General features: G+C 44.5%; 2 protein-coding genes across 3 annotated transcripts in view; both read left to right on the top strand.

Annotated features, from left to right (window-relative positions):
* The window catches only part of LOC130185187 (caskin-2-like), a 50,628-nt gene extending 40,621 nt beyond the window's left edge, over positions 1 to 10,007 (top strand). Inside the window, 11 exon segments of the mRNA XM_056401510.1 lie at positions 38 to 112; positions 1,623 to 1,759; positions 2,182 to 2,245; positions 2,855 to 2,952; positions 3,069 to 3,179; positions 4,141 to 4,242; positions 4,330 to 4,468; positions 4,550 to 5,629; positions 5,677 to 6,234; positions 6,370 to 6,739; positions 7,104 to 10,007. Of these exon segments, the coding sequence (XP_056257485.1) occupies positions 38 to 112; positions 1,623 to 1,759; positions 2,182 to 2,245; positions 2,855 to 2,952; positions 3,069 to 3,179; positions 4,141 to 4,242; positions 4,330 to 4,468; positions 4,550 to 5,629; positions 5,677 to 6,234; positions 6,370 to 6,739; positions 7,104 to 7,200 (2,831 nt within the window). The 3' untranslated portion in view covers positions 7,201 to 10,007.
* An 852-nt stretch (positions 10,008 to 10,859) lies between these two features.
* The window catches only part of mvp (major vault protein), a 16,064-nt gene continuing 6,923 nt past the window's right edge, over positions 10,860 to 20,000 (top strand). The window contains exons 1-8 of one of the 2 annotated variants that reach the window (XM_056401840.1): positions 10,860 to 11,142; positions 13,663 to 13,834; positions 16,227 to 16,422; positions 17,358 to 17,481; positions 17,724 to 17,855; positions 18,296 to 18,390; positions 19,281 to 19,517; positions 19,610 to 19,735. In XM_056401840.1, the coding sequence (XP_056257815.1) occupies positions 13,671 to 13,834; positions 16,227 to 16,422; positions 17,358 to 17,481; positions 17,724 to 17,855; positions 18,296 to 18,390; positions 19,281 to 19,517; positions 19,610 to 19,735 (1,074 nt within the window). In that variant the 5' untranslated portion in view covers positions 10,860 to 11,142; positions 13,663 to 13,670. Of the gene's footprint in view, positions 11,143 to 13,655; positions 13,835 to 16,226; positions 16,423 to 17,357; positions 17,482 to 17,723; positions 17,856 to 18,295; positions 18,391 to 19,280; positions 19,518 to 19,609; positions 19,736 to 20,000 lie in introns of both variants that reach the window. The other variant, XM_056401839.1, reaches the window with a different exon arrangement.

Below are 20,000 nucleotides of genomic sequence, written 5' to 3'. Positions count from 1 at the left end.
ACAGAACTCGGTCCATCAGAGTCTCTGTGTCTGATAGGTCTGTCTCCGAGCCGCCTGTCCCAGTCCGGGTGTCCCTTCGAGGACATCTGGGTTCTCAGGGACTCGTGTCATGGTAAGAGTCCCGGAGCGACAGCCCCCCCCCCTCCCCCCGCTGGCTGTACTGAAGCTGCACCGCTGCCCCTCCCCCGCTCAACGCTGTGCATCAGGACCCCCACACACCAAGACCAAGACCACCAAACCACTACAGTCCGCACCGTGTGACGTCGCCTTGTGTTTCACTATAACACGCTGTCCTGACAGGAAGTAGCAGCTGCGTCACAGTGTCAGTAAACAGGAGGAAGCACTGATTGGCCGACTGAACAGCCAATCAGAGAGCTCTCTCTCACCCCGCTTAATAGACCCAATAGGCTCTAGAGAGGAAACACAGTGAGAATTATTATTTCTGTTATTAAAACCTACAGGCGACACGCAGAGGTCAGAGGTCAGAGGTCGACCATCTTGGTGTGTCGGGTCCAAACGCTCTTCGTCTGCTTCAGGCTGAACTTACAAGTCAGAGTCGTCTCCGTTCTTCTGCCACATCATCCCTGTTCCCTGTCGCAACAAAAAACAAAACAAACAAACTTTGACTTGATTTCCTGATCAACTTGAATTGTGCATTTTTTTGTTTGTTCCTGTGTCTCTGCGGACGAATGAAACTCTTTACAAACAGCTGAAACAGGAAACTGAAACCTCCGTGAGTTCAGTGAACGCCTCTGCAGGACAAACTGATGCTGCTCCTCTCTGTTAAAGCCTGATGCTACATGACTGTCATTAATGGACTAGTGCCTGCAGCTGTGCCCCCCCCCCCCCCCCCCGCTCTGCCACAGCACAGCTTTTACACCAGAAACCTGCATCCTGCCCGTCACCCCCCCCCCCCCCCTCCCCCTTCATAGTGCCGCAGATCACTGCAATAATATTTCATATATAGACACAAGCACCACAACTGGTATGTTTCTCCTTCTGGGGCCATTCATTTGAAAAACCCCATTAGCCACTTTAAATTTCAACATTTCAAGATGGCCGCCATTTCTGACACAGGAAACAGAATTTTACCCACAAATTTCACAATATAATCCTGTTTAAGACTCTGTCGACAGTCTACTGGTTCACTAGTCTCCACATTATTAGTAATAATTTATTTTATATAATAAATTAAATAAACTAATTTTGAGTCATTTGTTAATGTAGTAGTAATGTAGTATATTATTACTATATAGTGATTTAATAGAGTAATTATGTATTTTTCTTAAGTAATATATTTTTTTTTATTTTTCGAGTAATATTCTTTGGGGAATTTTTTTGTAATTTTTTTGTCAGTATTGACCAGAAATGGCGGCCATCTTGAATTTTCGAGTGGCTAACGTGTTTTCTTAAAGAGTGACGGAAGGAGGATTTGTATCCACATGTGAAAGATTTGACGCAGTAATCTGCTGCACTATCAGGCCCCCCCCCCCCCCGCAGGCTTGTTGGCCCCCGTCCACAAAGAGCATCTGATCTGCTGCTTCCTCCAGCCTGACGCCGAGCCCCCCCCACCCCCACCCCTCTGTGACGTCATGACTTTACCGTCGTTGTTGTTGTTGCAGCTGGAGACAGGAACAGCGTCGGCAGCACAGGTAGCGTCGGCAGCACGCGCAGCGCCGGGAGCGGACAGAGCACGGAGAGCAACAACGCACCTAACGGACTGCAACACCACGCCGGTCACCATGACAACGCCAACAAGGTAAACAAGTACAATCAGACTGATACACCTGGTCCAGACTGTCTCCTCCAGCCCTCAAGTGACAAAATGTTAATATATACATTTTAAAATCAGCCTTTTAATCCAACTACAGACATTTTAATTAACTTAGTAATTATTTAAAAATAAATGTCTCTGGATTTTCCAGGATCTGAAGTTTAAAAAGTGTAAAATCTTGTTTTCCTGCTGCATGAATCCGACTTTCTTTCATTCTTTAGTTTGTCTGGTTCAAACGCCGATCAGCTGTTAGCAGGAAGAGATGCTGCGGTTCACAAACACCATGTTCTGCTCATTTCTTGTTGGGACTTCACACCTGTTGGTTGTGGCTCCTGCTCAGTGACTCAGTGTGTGTGTGTGTGTGTGTGTGTGTGTGTGTGTGTGTGTGTGTGTGTGTGTGTGTGCAGGTGGCGCCCCCTGCTGCTGATGCTGGACACTCAGACCTCAGTAAACAGCCTGACCATCCTGCAGGTACACTACCTTTTACTTTTCTTTATTAAACATATATTTAGAATCTTCTGAATATTAGACTCCCAAACACTAAAACAAAGAATCTTTCTTTTATATTTTTAAAGCTCCATGTTTCTTCTTCTTCTGTGTTTTATTTGAAGTGTTGATCCATCAGAAGATATAAAAACCATCTCAGTGTAGTTTTACATCTCCTCTCTCAGGCTTCTCTCTGCAGCTCTAGTAACAACAGATCGGTGAGCCAATCAGAAGAGAGGAGGCTCTGAGCCTCTCTTCTGATTGGCTGACTGTTTTCTGACTGATCCAATAAAAATAAAGCAGATTTCAGGTAAAAACATTCAGAGAAACCAAATCCTGCAAGGTTTGGATGGTGGGTCCAGGTGGGCGGGGCTTGGTGACTGCTTTGTTGTGACATCACAAAGTTCCAGAAGTCCTGACGGCTGGTTTTAAGGCTCAGTTTCTGAATACAGGCTGTGTGCATTTCTCTGTGGACTGAGGCTTTGATACTTTCACAGTATTAATATAGAAGCTAGAGCTGATCTATAATCACACTGCACGCGTGTGTGTGTGAGGTGAGTTCACCTGCTGAGCTCTGCTGTGATGTCACTGCAGGTGGGACTCCTCGGAGGCAGGCGGTGGCGGTGCAGAGACCTGCAGAGCAGAGCTTCTCCCAGCAGTTTGTCCGTCCTCAGCAGCTGCTGGACGGGAAGGTAAAGAGCAGCGCACAGACCTGAATAAAGAGTTCATCGTGTCTCTGCTGAGCGTCTCATGTTGTATGAGCCTCATGTTGACCCACAGTGACCTCAGTGTGTTGCTGTGTGTTCAGGATGCAGAGGCCATCTATCAGTGGCTGAGTGACTTCCAGCTGGAGCAGTACACCGGGAACTTCATCAGCGCTGGTTACGATGTACCGACCATCAGCAGGATGACTCCTGAGGTGAGCACACACACGTTATACACACCTGCATATATTTAACTTCCACACATGAATTATATGTCTAGTCCATATAAATATGTCTGTTTCTGTGTGTATGCTTATACAGATAGATGTTATGTAGATGTCCAGCAGCTCAGTAGTAGTAATGATAATAATAAACAATAATAGTTTATAGTTTATATATCCACCCCACAATTAATATATGTTGATATTATATAAGAAACTTTACCAAAATGTGAAGATAGACATGTTTAAAATGAATAAGCACAACATATATAAACACATAGAATTACATAGTAACATAAGCAGTGGCAAGAAAAAGTATGTGAACCTTTTGGAATTTCTTGGTTTCCTGAATAAATCTGATCTGATCTTCATCCAAGTCAAGGGTAATGAGAAATATAATGTGACTAAAATAATAACACAAGAAAAAATCTGATCTTTCACGTCGTTATTGAAAACACTCATTCAACATTTAAAATAGCAGTGGAAAAAGTAAGTGAACCCTTAGAATGAATAACTGGTTGACCCCCCCTTAGCAGCAGTAACCTCAACCAGGCGCTTCCTGTAGCTCACATACGGCAAAGGTTCACATACTTTTTCCACAAGCACTATGAGGATTTTTTGGGTATTCTCAATAAAGACATGAAAGAGCCATTTTTTTTTTTTTTTGTGGTATTATTTAAGACACATTATATTTGTCAGTACCCTTGACTTAGATGAAGATCAGATCACATTTTATGACAAATTTACTCAGGAAACCATGAAATTCCAAAAGGTTCACATACTTTTTCTTGCCACTGTATATACAAAAAGCATAGCACATATAAATTAAATATATCTATATATCTGTCGGCAGCACAGCGGAGGTGTGAGGTTGTAAGTGTGCAGTTCACTGTAGTTGCGTGTAGATGATAAATGTGTGGTGGTAACTGACTGACTGACTGACTGACTGCTGCAGGACCTGACCGCCATCGGAGTCACCAAACCAGGCCACCGCAAGAAGATTTCCATTGAGATCAACAACCTGAACATCCCTGAGTGGCTGCCTGAGTACATCCCAGTAAGACTCCCAGCTGCTGCATGAACACACTGGTTTACTGTGACAGCAGCTGATCTGACTCACGTGTTCTCTCTCTCTCTCTCTCAGTCTGACCTGGGCGAGTGGCTCAGCGCCATCGGCCTCCCGCAGTACCACAAGAAACTGTCGGAGAACGGCTACGACTCCATCAGCATCGTCAAAGACCTGACGTGGGAGGATCTGCAGGAGATCGGCATCACCAAGCTCGGTGAGGACACGTCACATGTTCACGTTCTGACCCGGTGTGACTGATTCTTACTGTGGTGTGATGGTTGAATCTTCCCCCCAGGCCACCAGAAGAAGCTGATGTTGGCGGTGAAGAAGCTGTGCGACATCCAGAGAGCGATCCTCCAGGCCGAATCGGGCCAAGGCACGCTGCGACGCAAAGGCCCCGGAGCCCTGCACCTGGTCACCATCGAGCCGCCCGACCCCGCCGGTGAGAGCTCTTCTCCTCACACCCCGAAGATGCTGACCTTCCAGGACAGCGAGCTGAGCGCCGAGCTTCAGACGGCCATGTCCAGCCACTACGGTGGCTGCGAGGACGGACTGGCCATCAAGAACGCCGTGGGCATGTCCCAGAGCCAGGAGAGCATCGACACCCGGTCCCGAGGCTCCGGCCGCTCCCAGGAGCCTCCGACAGCCTCCGTCACGCCACACAGCTGGTCCCAGGAGAGTCTGGACGGCAGCCCCGCCAAGGAGAGGAACCTCCCCGAGGGCTGGGACCAGAGGCCTCTGCAGCAGCAGCCGCCGCCCAAGCAGGTTCCTCTGGGCACGGCCACGGTGTTCAAGTACCCGGCCATCCCGACCAAGCCCAAACTGTCTGGGTCCGGTGGCCCCTCCCCCCACGGCTCCCCGTCGCTGAAAGGTTTCAGTTACCTGCATTCTCACTGTGGATCCACAGACCTGAGCTCCTCCTCGAGGTCTGCGGACCACACCCTGACCCTGACGCCCCCCAAGAAGCGCACCCAGAGCATGACCCGCTACGCCCTGTCGGACGGAGAACCCGATGAGGACGACGACGAACCCGTGTCCGGGAACTTGTCGTCCTACGCCACCTTAACCCGCAAGCCGGGCCGCAGCCAGTTGGCCCGACTCCAGTCCAGTCCAGAGAAGAACGGCAACGTGGGGCGCAGTCAGTCGTTTGCTGTGCGTGCCCGGAAAAAGGGTCCCCCTCCTCCCCCGCCAAAGAGACTGAGTTCAGTGAGCAGCACCGCCGGCGGGGAGCTGAGCGACGGCAGCACCACGTCGCCTGGCGGCCGGGTGCTCACCGACAGTCCCGGCAGTGTCAGGAGCCTCACCGCCTCTCTGGAGGGAAACGCAGACGGGAGGAGCTCCTAGGACCAAAACCAGACCTCGTCCACCAGGAGCCGCCTCCCCCCTCCCTCACCTCTGCAGAGCAGGAACCCAGGGAGGCAGCGGGGGTGAGGAGGAGGGTGCAGAGCGAGTGTATTCCCGCCCACACCAGCTCCGAGCCGGACCGGGGGGTGAAGTCTGACTCAGAGGAGGAGGAATCTAAAGGTCGGGGACTGGAGGGATCCTCGTCCCCCCACAACAGCTCCAGTGAGTGCATCCCCTTCGCAGAGGAGGGAAACCTGACCATCAAACAGAGGCCCAAAGCTCCGGGGCCCCCCAGGGCCGAGGCCGTGCTGGAGCCTCCAGAGAAAGCAGGAGCCAAGAACCTGGAGCTTCCCGAGTTCAACCTGAAGGAGTCGGACACGGTGAAGCGCCGACACAAACCCAAAGACAAGGAGGCGGGAGGAGGCTCCCCCAGCAGAGAGGGGGCGTCCGGCTCAGAGTCCGGCGGCAGCAGACCTCCGTCCCAGAGCCAGGAGGAGGTCAGTCTGAGGATCAGTGAGGCCGGTCTGGAGCGGCCCTCCAGTCCAGCTACAGGGTCCCCCATCAAACCCCCGCTCTCCCCGAAACCTCCCACTGTCGCCCCCAAACCAGTCCGCCACAGTCTGCTGGCTGCACAAGGTAAAGTCCACACACCTCACAGGTACACACTGTGACATCATCATGATGTCAGCATGAATCAGGAAGTGTCTCCTCAGTGACAGGAGAAGTTCAAACCCTCTTGTGGTGTTTTACCCGTCGTCTCTGTCTCCTCAGCAGCTGGACTCTCCTCTCCAGCTGTGACCGTCAGCGTGGTCCAAAGCGTGGCCTTCACGTCTCCATCCTCCCCGTCCCACGGGCCCCCGGCTCTGGCCCCGGCTCCGGCTCCAGCTCCGCCTCCGGCTCCGGCTCCGGCTCCGGCTCCGGCTCCGGCTCCGGCTCCGGCTCCGGCTCCGGCTCCAACCTCGGCCCCTCAGAGTCCCTCTCTGGCAGCAGCGAGGCCTCAGGTGTGTGTGGTGGGTCCAGGTCTCGTCCCTGAGGCTTCCTGTGGGACTGAGGTGGTTCAGCAGAGACTGGATCAGACCAGCACGTCTCTGGAAGCAGCTCTGAAGGCGGTGGAGAGGAAACTGGAGGACGACTCAGACGGGTAAGACCATCAGGTGGTTGATTTAAAATCTGAAGTATTTATTGATGGATTAATCGTTCATTTATAAATTCTTCTTACAATTCCTGTTTTTAAAGTATGAAATTAAGGAAATGCTTCATTACTTTTCCTGCTCCTCCAAACGTTAATCCTTCAAATAAAGCAATATCAACTCGTGACCCTTCGTCACAGCTGATGTTCAGTGTGGACATTACAGTATTTATAGACTTTAATCATCCTGCGATTATAGATTGAAAGTAAAAATATTAGTCATATCATTAGTAATGATAATGTCTTTAACTACCCCCCCCCCCCCCCACCTGTGTCTGTGTGGAATGTAATGTGCCTTCATCTCTTTCCACACCAGCGGCGTGAGCACGGTGAAGTCTGCCGGGACCATCCTGGACGACATCGGCAACATGTTCGACGACCTGGCCGACCAGCTGGACGCCATGTTGGACTGAAGAGCGACGCCTCCACAACAAAACATTCTGCTTCAACCTCGAGTGAAACACAGGAGGAGAGAAAGGGGGGGATGGAGGGATGATGGAGGGATATCACCTCCGGTGTTTTACCCCCCCGATACTGAACTCCGCGGTCACGACGGAGGACGAGGAGGAGTCAGATACTTGTTTGTGCTTCCTCCATCAGACTGAATCTGTTCCTGTGTGGACGTCAGACCTCCTCAACACTCGTGTCGTGTCTCAGACGTGAAGCAAACACAGAGACAGAAGCTGGACCAGCAGAATATCCTCCACTGTGAGGAGACGCTCCTGAGCAGATCATCATTATTATTATTATCATTATTGTTAAACACTAATATTGTAACATGAAGTTTTATGATTCTGACATTTTAGAGAGCTGAAGACCTGACGTCACTTCCTGTTTCAGTCGGATACTCTAAGATAAATGAGGATGTAATAGTAGAAGTTAAAACCCTCGGGTTTTAGAGCAACTATCATCAATATTAATTATGAACAATGGATCAAATGACTGTGTGTTTCCTGAAGGAGTTTCAGTTTCCTGCAGTTCCACGGAGCCTCTTAGCTCCTTTTAGCTCCTGGTTTTGGTTCCCTGTCATTGAGCTGGAGCTGGTGGAGACCAAACACAGAGTTAAGACAGAGGGAACACTGGACTGAGATCATTTCATTATCATCATTAATTCAAAGCTGCATCTGTGTGTTTATTAAGCCCTTTTCCTGCTGGTCAAAGAACACACTCAGACCCTGTAACATCAGGCTTTTGTTGTCAATGGAAAAAGAGTCAAACGATTTTTATTAGCAGGTTTAAATAATCAGCTTATACCTGCTAATTTTGTTGGAAAAAGGATGACTGTTGTTTATGGTGCTGTTGACCAGTGTTGTGTTTAATTGCTGCGCGGAAACGTCACATCTAGTGAAAACTAGGCCGGACCGGCACAGAACAGCACTGTGAGCAGATCTGTTCAATGATAGAAAACCCTGTTGGTTAAAATTTTATTTGATCATATTGTAAGTTTTTGTTCAAAGGCAGAACTTTTAATCCTCTATGTAGTTTTTCAACAGAACCGGGACGGTCGGGTCTCACTTCAGCTCTCTATTCAACATGTCTGGCCATTTCAAATTTTACATTTGTAATATTTAAAAAGAAAAAAAGTCTATTTTATACCAAGTGATATTAACCATGTGTAGTTAGTCTTCCACTCGGCTCGGTGCCGGTTTGTGCGTCAGACCTTTTCTACAGATTTGTGTGTGTGTTCATGAAGCGACAGGAAGCTGTAAAACTGATGCTCGTTGGAACTGTTTCTACAAAGGGAAGAGAAGCACGTTCAGCTCGTTTCACATCGTATGTACAGTGGAAGACGGCATGTGACATGTCAGTAATATACATACTATTTTTTGATATTCATTTTAGCCAAATTAGTATTTAAATTAGAGTTATCTAAATGTGTATAATGTACACTAGAGGTATATACAGGAGCTGGTATTCAACCAAAGGTCTTTGTACAGATTCTCCTCAGATATTTTCACAAACGTTTCCTTTAAAGAAAACAGACTCCTGAGCTCCTCCCCTCCTCGTTACTGTAAGATGTTGATGAACTGTTGCCCTGGTGTCCAGCCTGCAGCGTATGGACAAAGTCTCCATATTTAGCATGCCACAGCTCGATTTGATCATGTTTCATTCGTGAAAAAGATCGTTAACCCCGGTGTGTCTGGTTTCTGTGTTTGTGATCATGTGACTTCTGTGTGAATGAGATGCTCTCTGTTGGATTTTCTTTATCTCTGAGTCTCAGGAAAATCCCCCCCTGGACCTGAACGTGTCGTCCTGGTCACAGTATGAAAGATTTAAAAAGCTGTATTAAAAAGAAATCAAACAATACACAAATATATTTCTTTACAGTATTTATATTACATTATTAAATGAAAAAGAGTTACTAAAAGAAAAGTATTTTTAAATTACTTTTCTGTGCTGCATGAAAAAATAAAATCAGAAGAAAGAAAATCTAATATATTGTAATATTTCATTGCTGCCCAGCAGAGGGCAGAGACAACTCTCCCAGTACTGAATCCTAGTATTGCTGTTAGTTTTCATGTGGAGGTAAAGAGAGGTGTTTGTTTTTGGGAGGCAATTTCATCATCCCGAACAGCCTGGGACCAGACCTTACAGGAAATGTATATAACATCCAGGTGTTGGTCTCCTTAAGACCAGAAATGTAGGCTAAATGAGCTACAGGAACCTCTGAGGACCCAGGATGGATCCCTGAGGAACTCCAAAGTCAAATGAACGTAATCTGACAGTGTCAACAGTGAGCAGATAAACAGACAGAAGTATTGATTAGATAAATAGAAGGAAAACAATTCAAGTGCTGTATTGTATCATGGGTTTTCTTTGGTTTCTTTTTAAGCATTTTAAATATTTCATACACAGTGGCTGGTGGTCAAGGACTGGTAGCAGCTTCGGGTTAACTACAGTCTGCAAATCCACATTCCATAAATGTGATGTTTTCAAACCAAAACATAAAATGTTAAAATTTTCTTCCTTTGTCTCTTCATCAGCATCGAAAAACAAGAAAAGTCAGAAAGCCATGAAAATATTAATAATGAAATTATAATCAGTCAGACTGCAACATGTTGGAAGTGGATGATGTGTGTGTGTGTGTGTGTGTGTGTGTGTGTGTGTGTGTGTGTGTGTGTGTGTGTGTGTGTGTGTGTTATTTTGATATCTCCTGTTGTTTTGGTGCTCTGTCCTCTCGGCTGTATTGTTTGTTTAACCATTAAATATCTATAATGTTCCTCTGCTCGTGTGTTTTTGCTACAACTCTTTACTGAAAAGAAACTAATGGCAGCAAATCAACAGTCTCCATGGAAACAGTAGAATTTTACCGCTGTAAAATCTCTTTCACTGCTGTAAATTACTTAAGTCTTTTGCTTCACTTAAAAGTACTTCCTGTAGTTAGAGTATCACAGTAAAAGTACTTCCTGTAGTTACATTATCACAGTAAAAGTACTTCACTGTGTAGTAAACTGTCCTGTGACTAATCTCAGATCATTAATCCCGAGTCATCGATGCTTCAGCAGCATTTTACTGTTGTTGCTGCTCCAGGTGGAGCTGCTTTAACTAAATCATGTACACTAACATAGTTCAGTCCACTGGTTCCCAACCTGAGGGTCGAGCCCCTCCAAAGGGTCAACAGATAAATCTGAGTGGTTGTCATGATTCATTGGAGAGAAAGAAGAAAAAACAAAAACCCTGAGTCACTGACCTGGATTCAGTTTAGCTCTAACAGTCATTAAAATGAAACCATGGGAGAAGCTCAGAGGTGGAACTGCTAAAGATATTGATTTTATATGGGGCCAAAAAGCCAAGAGATTGGGAGCCACTTGCTCAGTCTTTAGTAATATATTGTATTACATAAGTTTATTAAATTACTTGTAATAAAAAAAAATAAAGCTGAAAATAAACTGTACCTATCCCATACATACAGTGGTACAGAACATACAGAAACTCATGCATCTGTCGGCTGCACTACCACCATGGACCAGCAGGTGTCGCCATTTCACCTCATCGACACTTCAAAGCGCCGCCGCCTTCAAAAGGTATTTCACCCACGTCAGTACAACATGTTTAACGTAAGTACTGAGGATCACATCTGTTATCACTGATTGTGTTGGTGTTTACAGACCTATACATCAGATACATACCATCTACCTGTGACGCAGCTCTGCACCAGTCAAAGTCGGTAAACCACGTGACCGCTGGCCACTTCTTTCCGGGATCACAACAGCGGCTACGCCCACTAAATTACTGTGCAGTTGTCTTCATGTTTTCCCTGGAAGCAGCAGTTTAACCACGGTCTGAAAGTCTTCCAGGATCAGACCCGAGCTGCCTGTCTGTCTCCCGCCGCTGTTGCGTCTCACAGGGACGAGGTAAGAGCCTTGGACCTGACGCAGAACTCCGCTCTGAAATCTTCCGTTTTTAAACTTGCTCACTTATTGACAAAGATTCACGCCTGATGAAACACAACCAAAGATGTTTTTCAGATTACTAACAATCAAACTTCAAATCGGCATAAATCTGATTCACCGAGTAGCACTTTATTTAACAGTATCTCAACTTTTACAACTGCTTGTCGTCTGATATCCAGCGCTCTTACAGCCATATCAAGCTAGCGTCAGTCTGTGGAGTGAAGAGATTTATGAAGGTGTGGTTCAGAATAACCTGAAAACAGGAATACTAGGTGTTTATTAATGGACGCCGTAATCAACACAGTTTCCTATTAATTACAAAAATACCATGACTGATGTTCTACCAAGTGTGTACTGTGCATAACAAGGAAATTACATTAAATTTAGAGGATTTGTAATGGGAGTTGGCTCCTATAAACAATTAACCGAGTTACCTCGCAAGTTATTCCAGCTGCCAGGCCTAATGTATGCGCCCGACCTGGATAATGCACAAAGCTGCTGGAGCAGATTCATGTTGTTGAAAAACCAGATTCTTGCTGCTGATGGTTAAATCTTTTTATAGCGTTACCTGAAAACAGTAGCGGGGTATTTCCAATTTGGTTAATGTCCCACATGTGCCACTTCTGCATTGTGTGTTTTTATTGGACGGCCTCTTTCTCATGGCCTCATATTTCCAACATGACTCACATCACTTGTTAAATGTTGCCTGGTCAGTAACTTAAAACCCAAACCTGCAACATAGCTGACAATCTCAAAGTCTCAGAAGTTTTACCCCATAAGTGCTTTTAATTAAAGCTCCATATTTTCTTCTTCTTCTGTGTTTCATTTGAAGTGTTGATCCATAAGAAGATATAAAAACCATCTCGGTGTAGTTTTACATCTCCTCTCTCAGGCGTCTCTCTGGAGCTCTAGTAACAACAGGTCGGTGAGCCAATCAGAAGAGAGGAGGCTCTGAGCCTATTCATTTATAATCATCTTCATTACTTCCTCATTGTGTCACTTTGTTTATTTTAACCTTTTGTTTTAACTGAGTCAGCTCCACGCTTAGTTTTCTGTTATTTGAATGAACTAAATTTTGCAAGTTTCTCCAAAAGAACACAATAAATCCTGCTTTTTTTTTTTTTTTTAAGTTTTAAGTTTTAGTCATTTTAAATTTTGCAGGACACTTTCTCCTTTGTTGCTCTCAGTGTTTTATAATCCACTGCAGGTCGTTGTTTAATGGAGCGTTCATGAGGTTCTCAATGTGTAACAACGAGACGACACAATAAAAACTAATAGGATTAACTCATGATCTGACTTTAGTGTGATGTGTTCAGGTGCTTCAGGTGGATATACACTCAGTGTCCAGTTTATTAGGTCCACAAAGCGCAGACTAGTTCAGTTCAATGCAGCTGTTCTACATAATGTTTAACAGCATGATTCAGCTTTATGTTTGTTTTGGAGGATGTGCCGCCACCAACATGTTTCTCTGGAATATTTCTCTCCATCACTTTAACCTGTGACATGAAAGACGCTCGTGTTAATTCGCCCCTGCTGAAGTTGGCGGTTGTCGTGTCACATGACTCATCAGTCGTGTTTTCATTTTGTTTTTACAGATTCACACAGTAACGTTGACAGTTTAACTGAAGCTTATCTGAGGCCAGTTCGTCATTCAGTAGACTTTGTCCTGAGTGTGGTGTCTTTGTGTCGTAGGTGTGTCTGTGTTCACACCTGAGCTTCAGTTCGTCACTTTTCTTCCAGCGTTCACAAACACGTCGACTTGACAAAGCAGCTGCTTCTCCTTCATCCCTGAACTCTGACGTTTCTTCACTCTGGAGTTTCCTGTCATGAGACATTTTCTCTAAAGAAGCTGATGTGACTCCTGAACATGATTTTCCACAAAGTCTTTTTTTAACCAAAGAAGCGGAAGTCGTCAAATATTGTCGGAAATAAAATGAGTAAATTCGGTTCATCCTCGGCTCTAGCGATATCCAAGATTAATGGATGGGGAGTTATATAATATATATATATAATGTTTATAAGACTAATTATATTTTATGTTTCAGGTATAAATGATGCTGCCGCTAAACAGCAGTTTTATTTGTCACATGTCAAAATACAAACAGTAAAGCTGTGAAACTGAATATCGAAAATAAGAAAATCAGAGGAGACTGCAAAACTGGAAAAATTATTAATTATTTACTAATTATCTTTTCAATATTATGAAAAATCACAATATCAAAAATTCAAAAACTGGAAATTTGATATTGCAATATTCAATATTAATCAATATTATATTAATATTTGATTCGATATATGATTTCGAATATCAATGTTTGATATTTTGAACATCCTCACTGTGTGATTAATCTTAGCAGGTTTATACAAGTGTCACAGAGATGATGTGAGTATTTACTTCACATTTTCTGTTTTGTGTAGAAACAGACACATACGAGGTTTCCTGGCGTCACTAACAGACCTTCTGCTCTCTGCTGTGTTTAGTTCAGACCATGTCGAAGAAAGGAGGAAACCATGGGTCCGAGTTCGAGGGGCTGGTGGAGGCGTCCATCATCCGGATCCCGCCTCATCATTACATCCATGTTCTGGACCAGAACACCAACATCGCCCGGGTGGAGATCGGACCGCTCACCTACATCCGCCAGGACAACGAGAGGTCAGTGAGAGTCGCTCTTCAAGTCCTTTACTAATCTAAAGTCCAGTGTGGAATTAGGCTTGTTGGATTTTATGTCTCAGGTTTAAGTGATGCAGCCACTAAACAGCAGATCAATGTTTTGTAACATGTCAAGGTACAAAAAAACAAAAAGAAAAAAAAGAAATTCGATATGAAAAATATATATTATGTACGGAGGACCAGAGACGTCACAGCAAAAGTAATGAAGCGTTTCCTTAATTTCATATTTAAAAAAAAAAAAATAGGAATTGTAAAAAGAATTTATAAATGAAGATTAATCCATCAATAGATACTTCAGATTTAAAAATTGGATTTACAAAAACAACATAAAACTCTCATTTATTAAAACATGAATTAATTCATGAATAAATAATAGAATTTGAAAAACTATTTTAAAAGAAATTTAAAAAATGGGAACACATTCCTGGATTGAATCTTTAATTTCCATTTACAGCTGCTTTTCCTGTTAATCGTTTATTCATTTAGGCTTCAGCGCTGGTAAAAACCCTTTTTATATACAGTCTATGGATATGATATGACTGGTTAGCTCTCCAACCAATCACAGCTTTTTGGGATTGTTAAACGTGTTGATGGATTCATCGTTCATTTAGAAACTCTTTTTACAATTCCTATTTTTAACACTTGTTAGAATATGAAATCAAGGAAGTGCTTTATTACTTTCCCTGCGACATCCCTGGTCCTCCGTAATATGGTGGGAAATATCACGATATCCGATATTATCAAGTATCGGCCCAAGTCTTTGCAAAATAGGAATTGTAAAAAGAATTTATAAAAGAAGATTAATCCATCAATAGATACTTCAGATTAAGTGGAACAGTTTCACTTTAGCAGCGGCCGAGGTCTGAAGATGGCAGTTTAATATCTACAGAAACAGCGGGATGGAAGTCAACACACAGCGACTGTGGTACAGCCGACATGCAAATAGACGCCGTATCTCAGTAACCAAATGTTTCCCACAGATGACAGTGATGTCAGTCGTAGCTCAGATAACTGGTCACTCTGATGTTCCAGATGTGATGCAGACCGCAGGTGGAGCTCGCAGGACTTTAGACCTTCAGTCACATGATTGTGTCACATGATTAAAATGTGCAGACTGAGCTGAGAAGCTGCTGATTGTTTCTGTTTGTCTAAAGGAAACATTCATTCTTCACTGACAGAGAACGACTGAGCAGATCTTTTGTCTCATTGTGTCACAATGACTAATGTGGGCACACACACACACACACGCACACACACACACACACACACACACACACACACACACACACACACACACACACTGATCGTATCTCTGCCTCGTTAATGGAAAAGAAGAATCATGTGATTTAAATGCTTCATAAGGTGAAGCAGGATTTTCTCTTTCCAGGCACAAATACTCCGTTTAAATGCTTTTCGTTGACTACAGCTCCAGGTCACATAATGATCATGATTCATTTGCTAAAAGTAAAAACCATCAGTTTGGAGGACCAGACTTTCATCTATAATAATGAGCTCTCCATATTCTGAAGGAAACCTGCACAGGATGAAACTGTTTTATAGTTTCACACTAAAGTTATTGTAATAGTTAATGTTTTGAGGAGAATTAAGTTAAAAGTGCGTCTGAAGAGCGGCTCAGTTTGATGTCAGTTTGTTGCAGGGGTTGGATTCACTAAATGGTAAATGACCTGCACTTATGTGGAGCTGTTGTAGTTCTTATCGACCGCTCAAAGCGCTTTATAATGAAAGTCACACTCACACATTCACACACCGATGATGCATCAAGGGGCAATTTGGGGTTCAGTATCTTCTCCTCATTATGCGGGAACCAGGAATCGAACCACCGACCTTCTGATTAGTGGACGAGCCACTCCACACCATACATACACAAAATACTGATTAAAGAGCAGTGATTTGATTTCTTCTTTTAGGGTTTAGGGACAGTTTATGAGCTCAGTCACATCCTGCTGACGTCCCTCTGTAGCTGCTGCTGCAGTGTAAAGAATGGCATCATCTGCATACAGGTAGATTCTGCTCTGAATCAGCTGCATCGTGAGACTGTTAGTTTACTATATGTGCAGAACAACAGTGGCCCGAGCAGGTGTGTCTGTGGCCTCAGCTTTTTATTGTTTTATTTTAGTGTTTTCAGCAGTAATAAAAACTTTTCAAGTCATAGAAAAATACTTGATTTTCTTTCATGATTGTTAATTTTGTTGAATATGAAGAATTCATTGTTTAGTTCATAAAATGTAATAAACCCAATTTTGAAAAACGTCACCCCAAAAAAACAAGACTTATTTTAAAAAAACAACAAAAGGAGAAAATCAATACATAATCAATATGTGTGTCACGTCAAATTCTCCTGTTTCTCTCCCAGAGTGCTCTTCCCACCCGTTCGTATGATCATGGTGCCGCCCCGTCACTACTGCGTTGTCCTCAACCCCGTGTCCCGCGACGACAACGGTCAGGTCCTCTTTGACCAATCAGGTCAGGCCAAGCTCCGCCACGCCGACCTGGAGATCCGTCTGACCCAGGACCCGTTCCCCCTGTACCCCGGAGAGGAGGTCCAGCAGGTGTGTATGAAACCCTGTATACCTTATACGACCACATCAGTCAAACCCACTGTAGCTGCTGCATTCGGCCACTTTATTAGGAACACCTAATGTTTTTCTTTCTGTTGGCACGTTGGAGAGGTGGAGTTAAAAAATAGAAACCATCACCTTAAATTTAACAAGGTCAATTCACATATGAAGCATGTGTTTAAAGATGTGTTAAATATAAAGTGTATGTACATAAACTGCACACGTTTCACTGTAAAACAGGAAGCAACATTATTAAAGTTATTATTGTCGTTTTAATCCATTTAGCAGATAAAATCAATTCATGTTTTGTATTTTAGTGTCTTTCAGCAGTAATGAAAACTTTAAGTCATGAAAAAGCTTTTTTTTGCCATTTTCAGTCTGTTGAATATTTTTAATTAATTTTTTAGTTTTTCAAAATTTTTGAAAAACATTTATCACAAGTTCCCAGATGTCAGTGTGATGTCATGCTAGTTCCTGTTTTGTGAGATTAAAAACACAAAACATTTAAATGATGTGTCATGTCATGGTAAAATATTTAAAGCAAAAAAAATACAGCTGCACAATTATTCAAAATATAATGTAGAGCTCATTAAGTGCAATATTCAAATCACAGGAGCCTTTTCATGAAGGTAAAATGTGTCACATTGTTGAGCATTAGCATTGTTAGCATTAGCATTGTTAGCACCATGAGTGTTGTGGTGCTGCAGAGACGTCCCGGCCTACGGATCATATTCTCCGGACATGAAGGAACATGATTGTTGTTCCAACTGAAATCACAATATCTGCCAAAATAAGTGCAATATGTTTGTATGCAGCTCTAGCCAAATATAAAAATAAAACCTTTAGAGTTTAACGCGAGGACATTCGGCGCGTCACGAGCGGCCGACCTTCTCACCTGTATCTGACGCACAGTGTTTGTGTGGCAGGACGTGACGCCGCTGCAGATCGTGTACCCGGACACGGCTCTGCGTCTGCAGGCGCTGCTGGACTTCGAGGAGGAGGGAGGAGACAAGAGGGTGGCCGGAGACGAGTGGCTGTTCGAAGGACCAGGTATGTTTTTATAAGACGCTTACTACTCTCCATACACCTGTCGCACCTGGACTCAAGTCCGAGTCCGAAAGTCTCCTGACGGCTGAAGTTCGATCTGTCGAGTCGTCGGTGGAGTTTGAACCTGACAAACGTCTTGTTTCACATCTCCAGCAGCACAGAGTGAGCTGCAGGTGTGTTCTGCAGAGGTGATGGCGTGTCGGCGCGTCTCAGACGTTTTGTGTTTCCGTGTGTTTGTGTGTCAGGGACCTACATCCCCAGGAAGGAGGTGGCTGTGCTGGAGACCATCAAGGCCACGGTGATCCGAGAGAACCAGGCCATCAGACTGAGAGCTCGCAAGGAGGGAGTGGACAGAGGAGGAGTCCGCCGGGTCACAGGTGAGACACACACACACACACACACACACACACACACACACACACACACACACACACACCTTCAGGCTTTTCTGCCTCATGAAACATTTGCAAGTCAAAATGTTCTGCATGTTTCATGAGGGAGGCCGTGTCAGGAAGCTGCGAGTGTTAGTGTTAGTTAAAAACATGAGGTTCAAACCTCTTTCACAATCTGACGACCTCCCTGTGAAGTTCAGAGGTGAAGATGTTTATGAAAAAACAAACTGCAAATACGTCTGCAGCAGATTGTCAGTTAGAAGTTAGATTACTAACTAAATAACATATAGCATTTATTTATAGCTTATACTTTAATACTTCAGATTAATTCATGTTCATGTCATTTATTGCTTCTTCTTTAATGAAGTGTGTGTGTGTGTGTGGTGTGTGTGTGTGTGTGTGTGTGTGTGTGTGTGTTGTTTCAGGTGAGGAGTGGCTGGTCAGTAAGGTGGGAGCGTATCTCCCAGGAGCTCATGAAGAAGTCATTGACATCGTGAACGCTTTCATCCTGACTGACAAGGTGACCGCACTTTAAATGTCTAGAAGTCAAACTGCAGATCATATTTTCTTCTTCTTCTGTCTTTTATTTGAAGTGTTGATCCATCAGAAGATATAAAAACCATCTCAGTGTAGTTTTACATCTCCTCTCTCAGGCTTCTCTCTGCAGCTCTAGTAACAACAGGTCTGTGAGCCAATCAGAAGAGAGGAGGCTCTGAGCCTCTCTTCTGATTGGCTGACTGTTTTCTGGGTGATCCAATAAAAATAAAGCAGATTTCAGGTAAAAACACTCAGAGAAACCAAATCCTGCAAGGTTTGGATGGTGGGTCCAGGTGGGCGGGGCTTGGTGACTGCTTTGTTGTGACATCACAAAGTTCCAGAAGTCCTGACGGCTGGTTTTAAGGCTCAGTTTCTGAATACAGGCTGTGTGCATTTCTCTGTGGACTGAGGCTTTGATACTTTCACAGTATTAATATAGAAGCTAGAGCTGATCTATAATCACACTACACATGGACACACACCTTTACACTGGAGGAGCTTTAAATAGGAAATCCTTCGTAGACCAGTCTGCATCCCGACCTGTGATGGATCGCGTCCTTCAAAGGATGTGGCCCCTGAATGGAGACACAGCTCATGTGTTTGTAAATGTAAACATCACATCCTGCTCTCAGAAACCTCGACAAGCCTTCATACAAAAAAATATGACACTGAGTTCTTTATTTCATAAATCTGATGTGGAGAAATCACCATCAGGCTCCGATGATTGATTCATAAATACAAACTCAACCATGTGACACACATGGAAAAAACTGACAGGAAACCTGGACACAGGTTTTTCTGATATAGGAAATTCAATCTGCAGCTGTGAATAATATAATAATATAATAATTGTAAATGTTTGTGTCTCTTCAGAAAGCGCTTCACGTTCGCGCTCTGCGTCCCTTCAAAGACACCGGCGGGCGGGACCGTCGCACCGGGGAGGAGTGGCTGGTCACCATGGCCGACAGGGAGGCTCACATCCCCTCTGTGGCGGAGGAGGTGGTGGGGGTGGTGAATGTGACCACTCTGAGCAGCAGGCAGTACTGTGTGGTCCAGGACCCGGTCGGACCCGACGGGAAGCCGCAGCTGGGCCAGAAGAGGGTGGTGAAGGTGAGGAGAACCGTCCACCCTCCATGTCCTTTGATCCGGAGTTAACAGTATTTACCGTTTCTACTTCCTGACCTGACCTTTGTCTCTGTCAGGGTGAGCGCTCGTTTTTCCTACAGCCCGGGGAGCACCTTGAACACGGCATCCAGGACGTGTACGTGCTGTCGGAGGAGGAGGGTCTGGTGCTGAGAGCTGTGGAGGCGTTCAACGACACCGAGCAGGTGAGGAGAGACATCAGAACTGCAGAGATCAAACCTGGTCGATTCGATCTGAACACCTGTGGGTTACCATGGTAACAGCAGGTAGTTTAACAAACTAACAAACATCAGTTGAGCTGCTGCTCTGTCAGGAATCCAGCGTAGGAGCGGCTTGTGTTTCTGGTTCTAGTGCAGCCGAACAAACTCTTTTAATAACAGTCAGAAGCAAGAAGCGTTTCTGATCAACGAGCACCGACTGTGACTCCTTCAAAATAAAAGAATCTTTATT

This window comes from Seriola aureovittata, chromosome 17 (genome assembly GCF_021018895.1).
Source record: "Seriola aureovittata isolate HTS-2021-v1 ecotype China chromosome 17, ASM2101889v1, whole genome shotgun sequence".
In the NCBI taxonomy this organism is placed as follows: Eukaryota; Metazoa; Chordata; class Actinopteri; order Carangiformes; family Carangidae; genus Seriola; species Seriola aureovittata.
The sequence above is the reverse complement of the archived record's forward strand: the minus strand, read 5'-3'. Positions and strand labels throughout refer to the sequence as shown.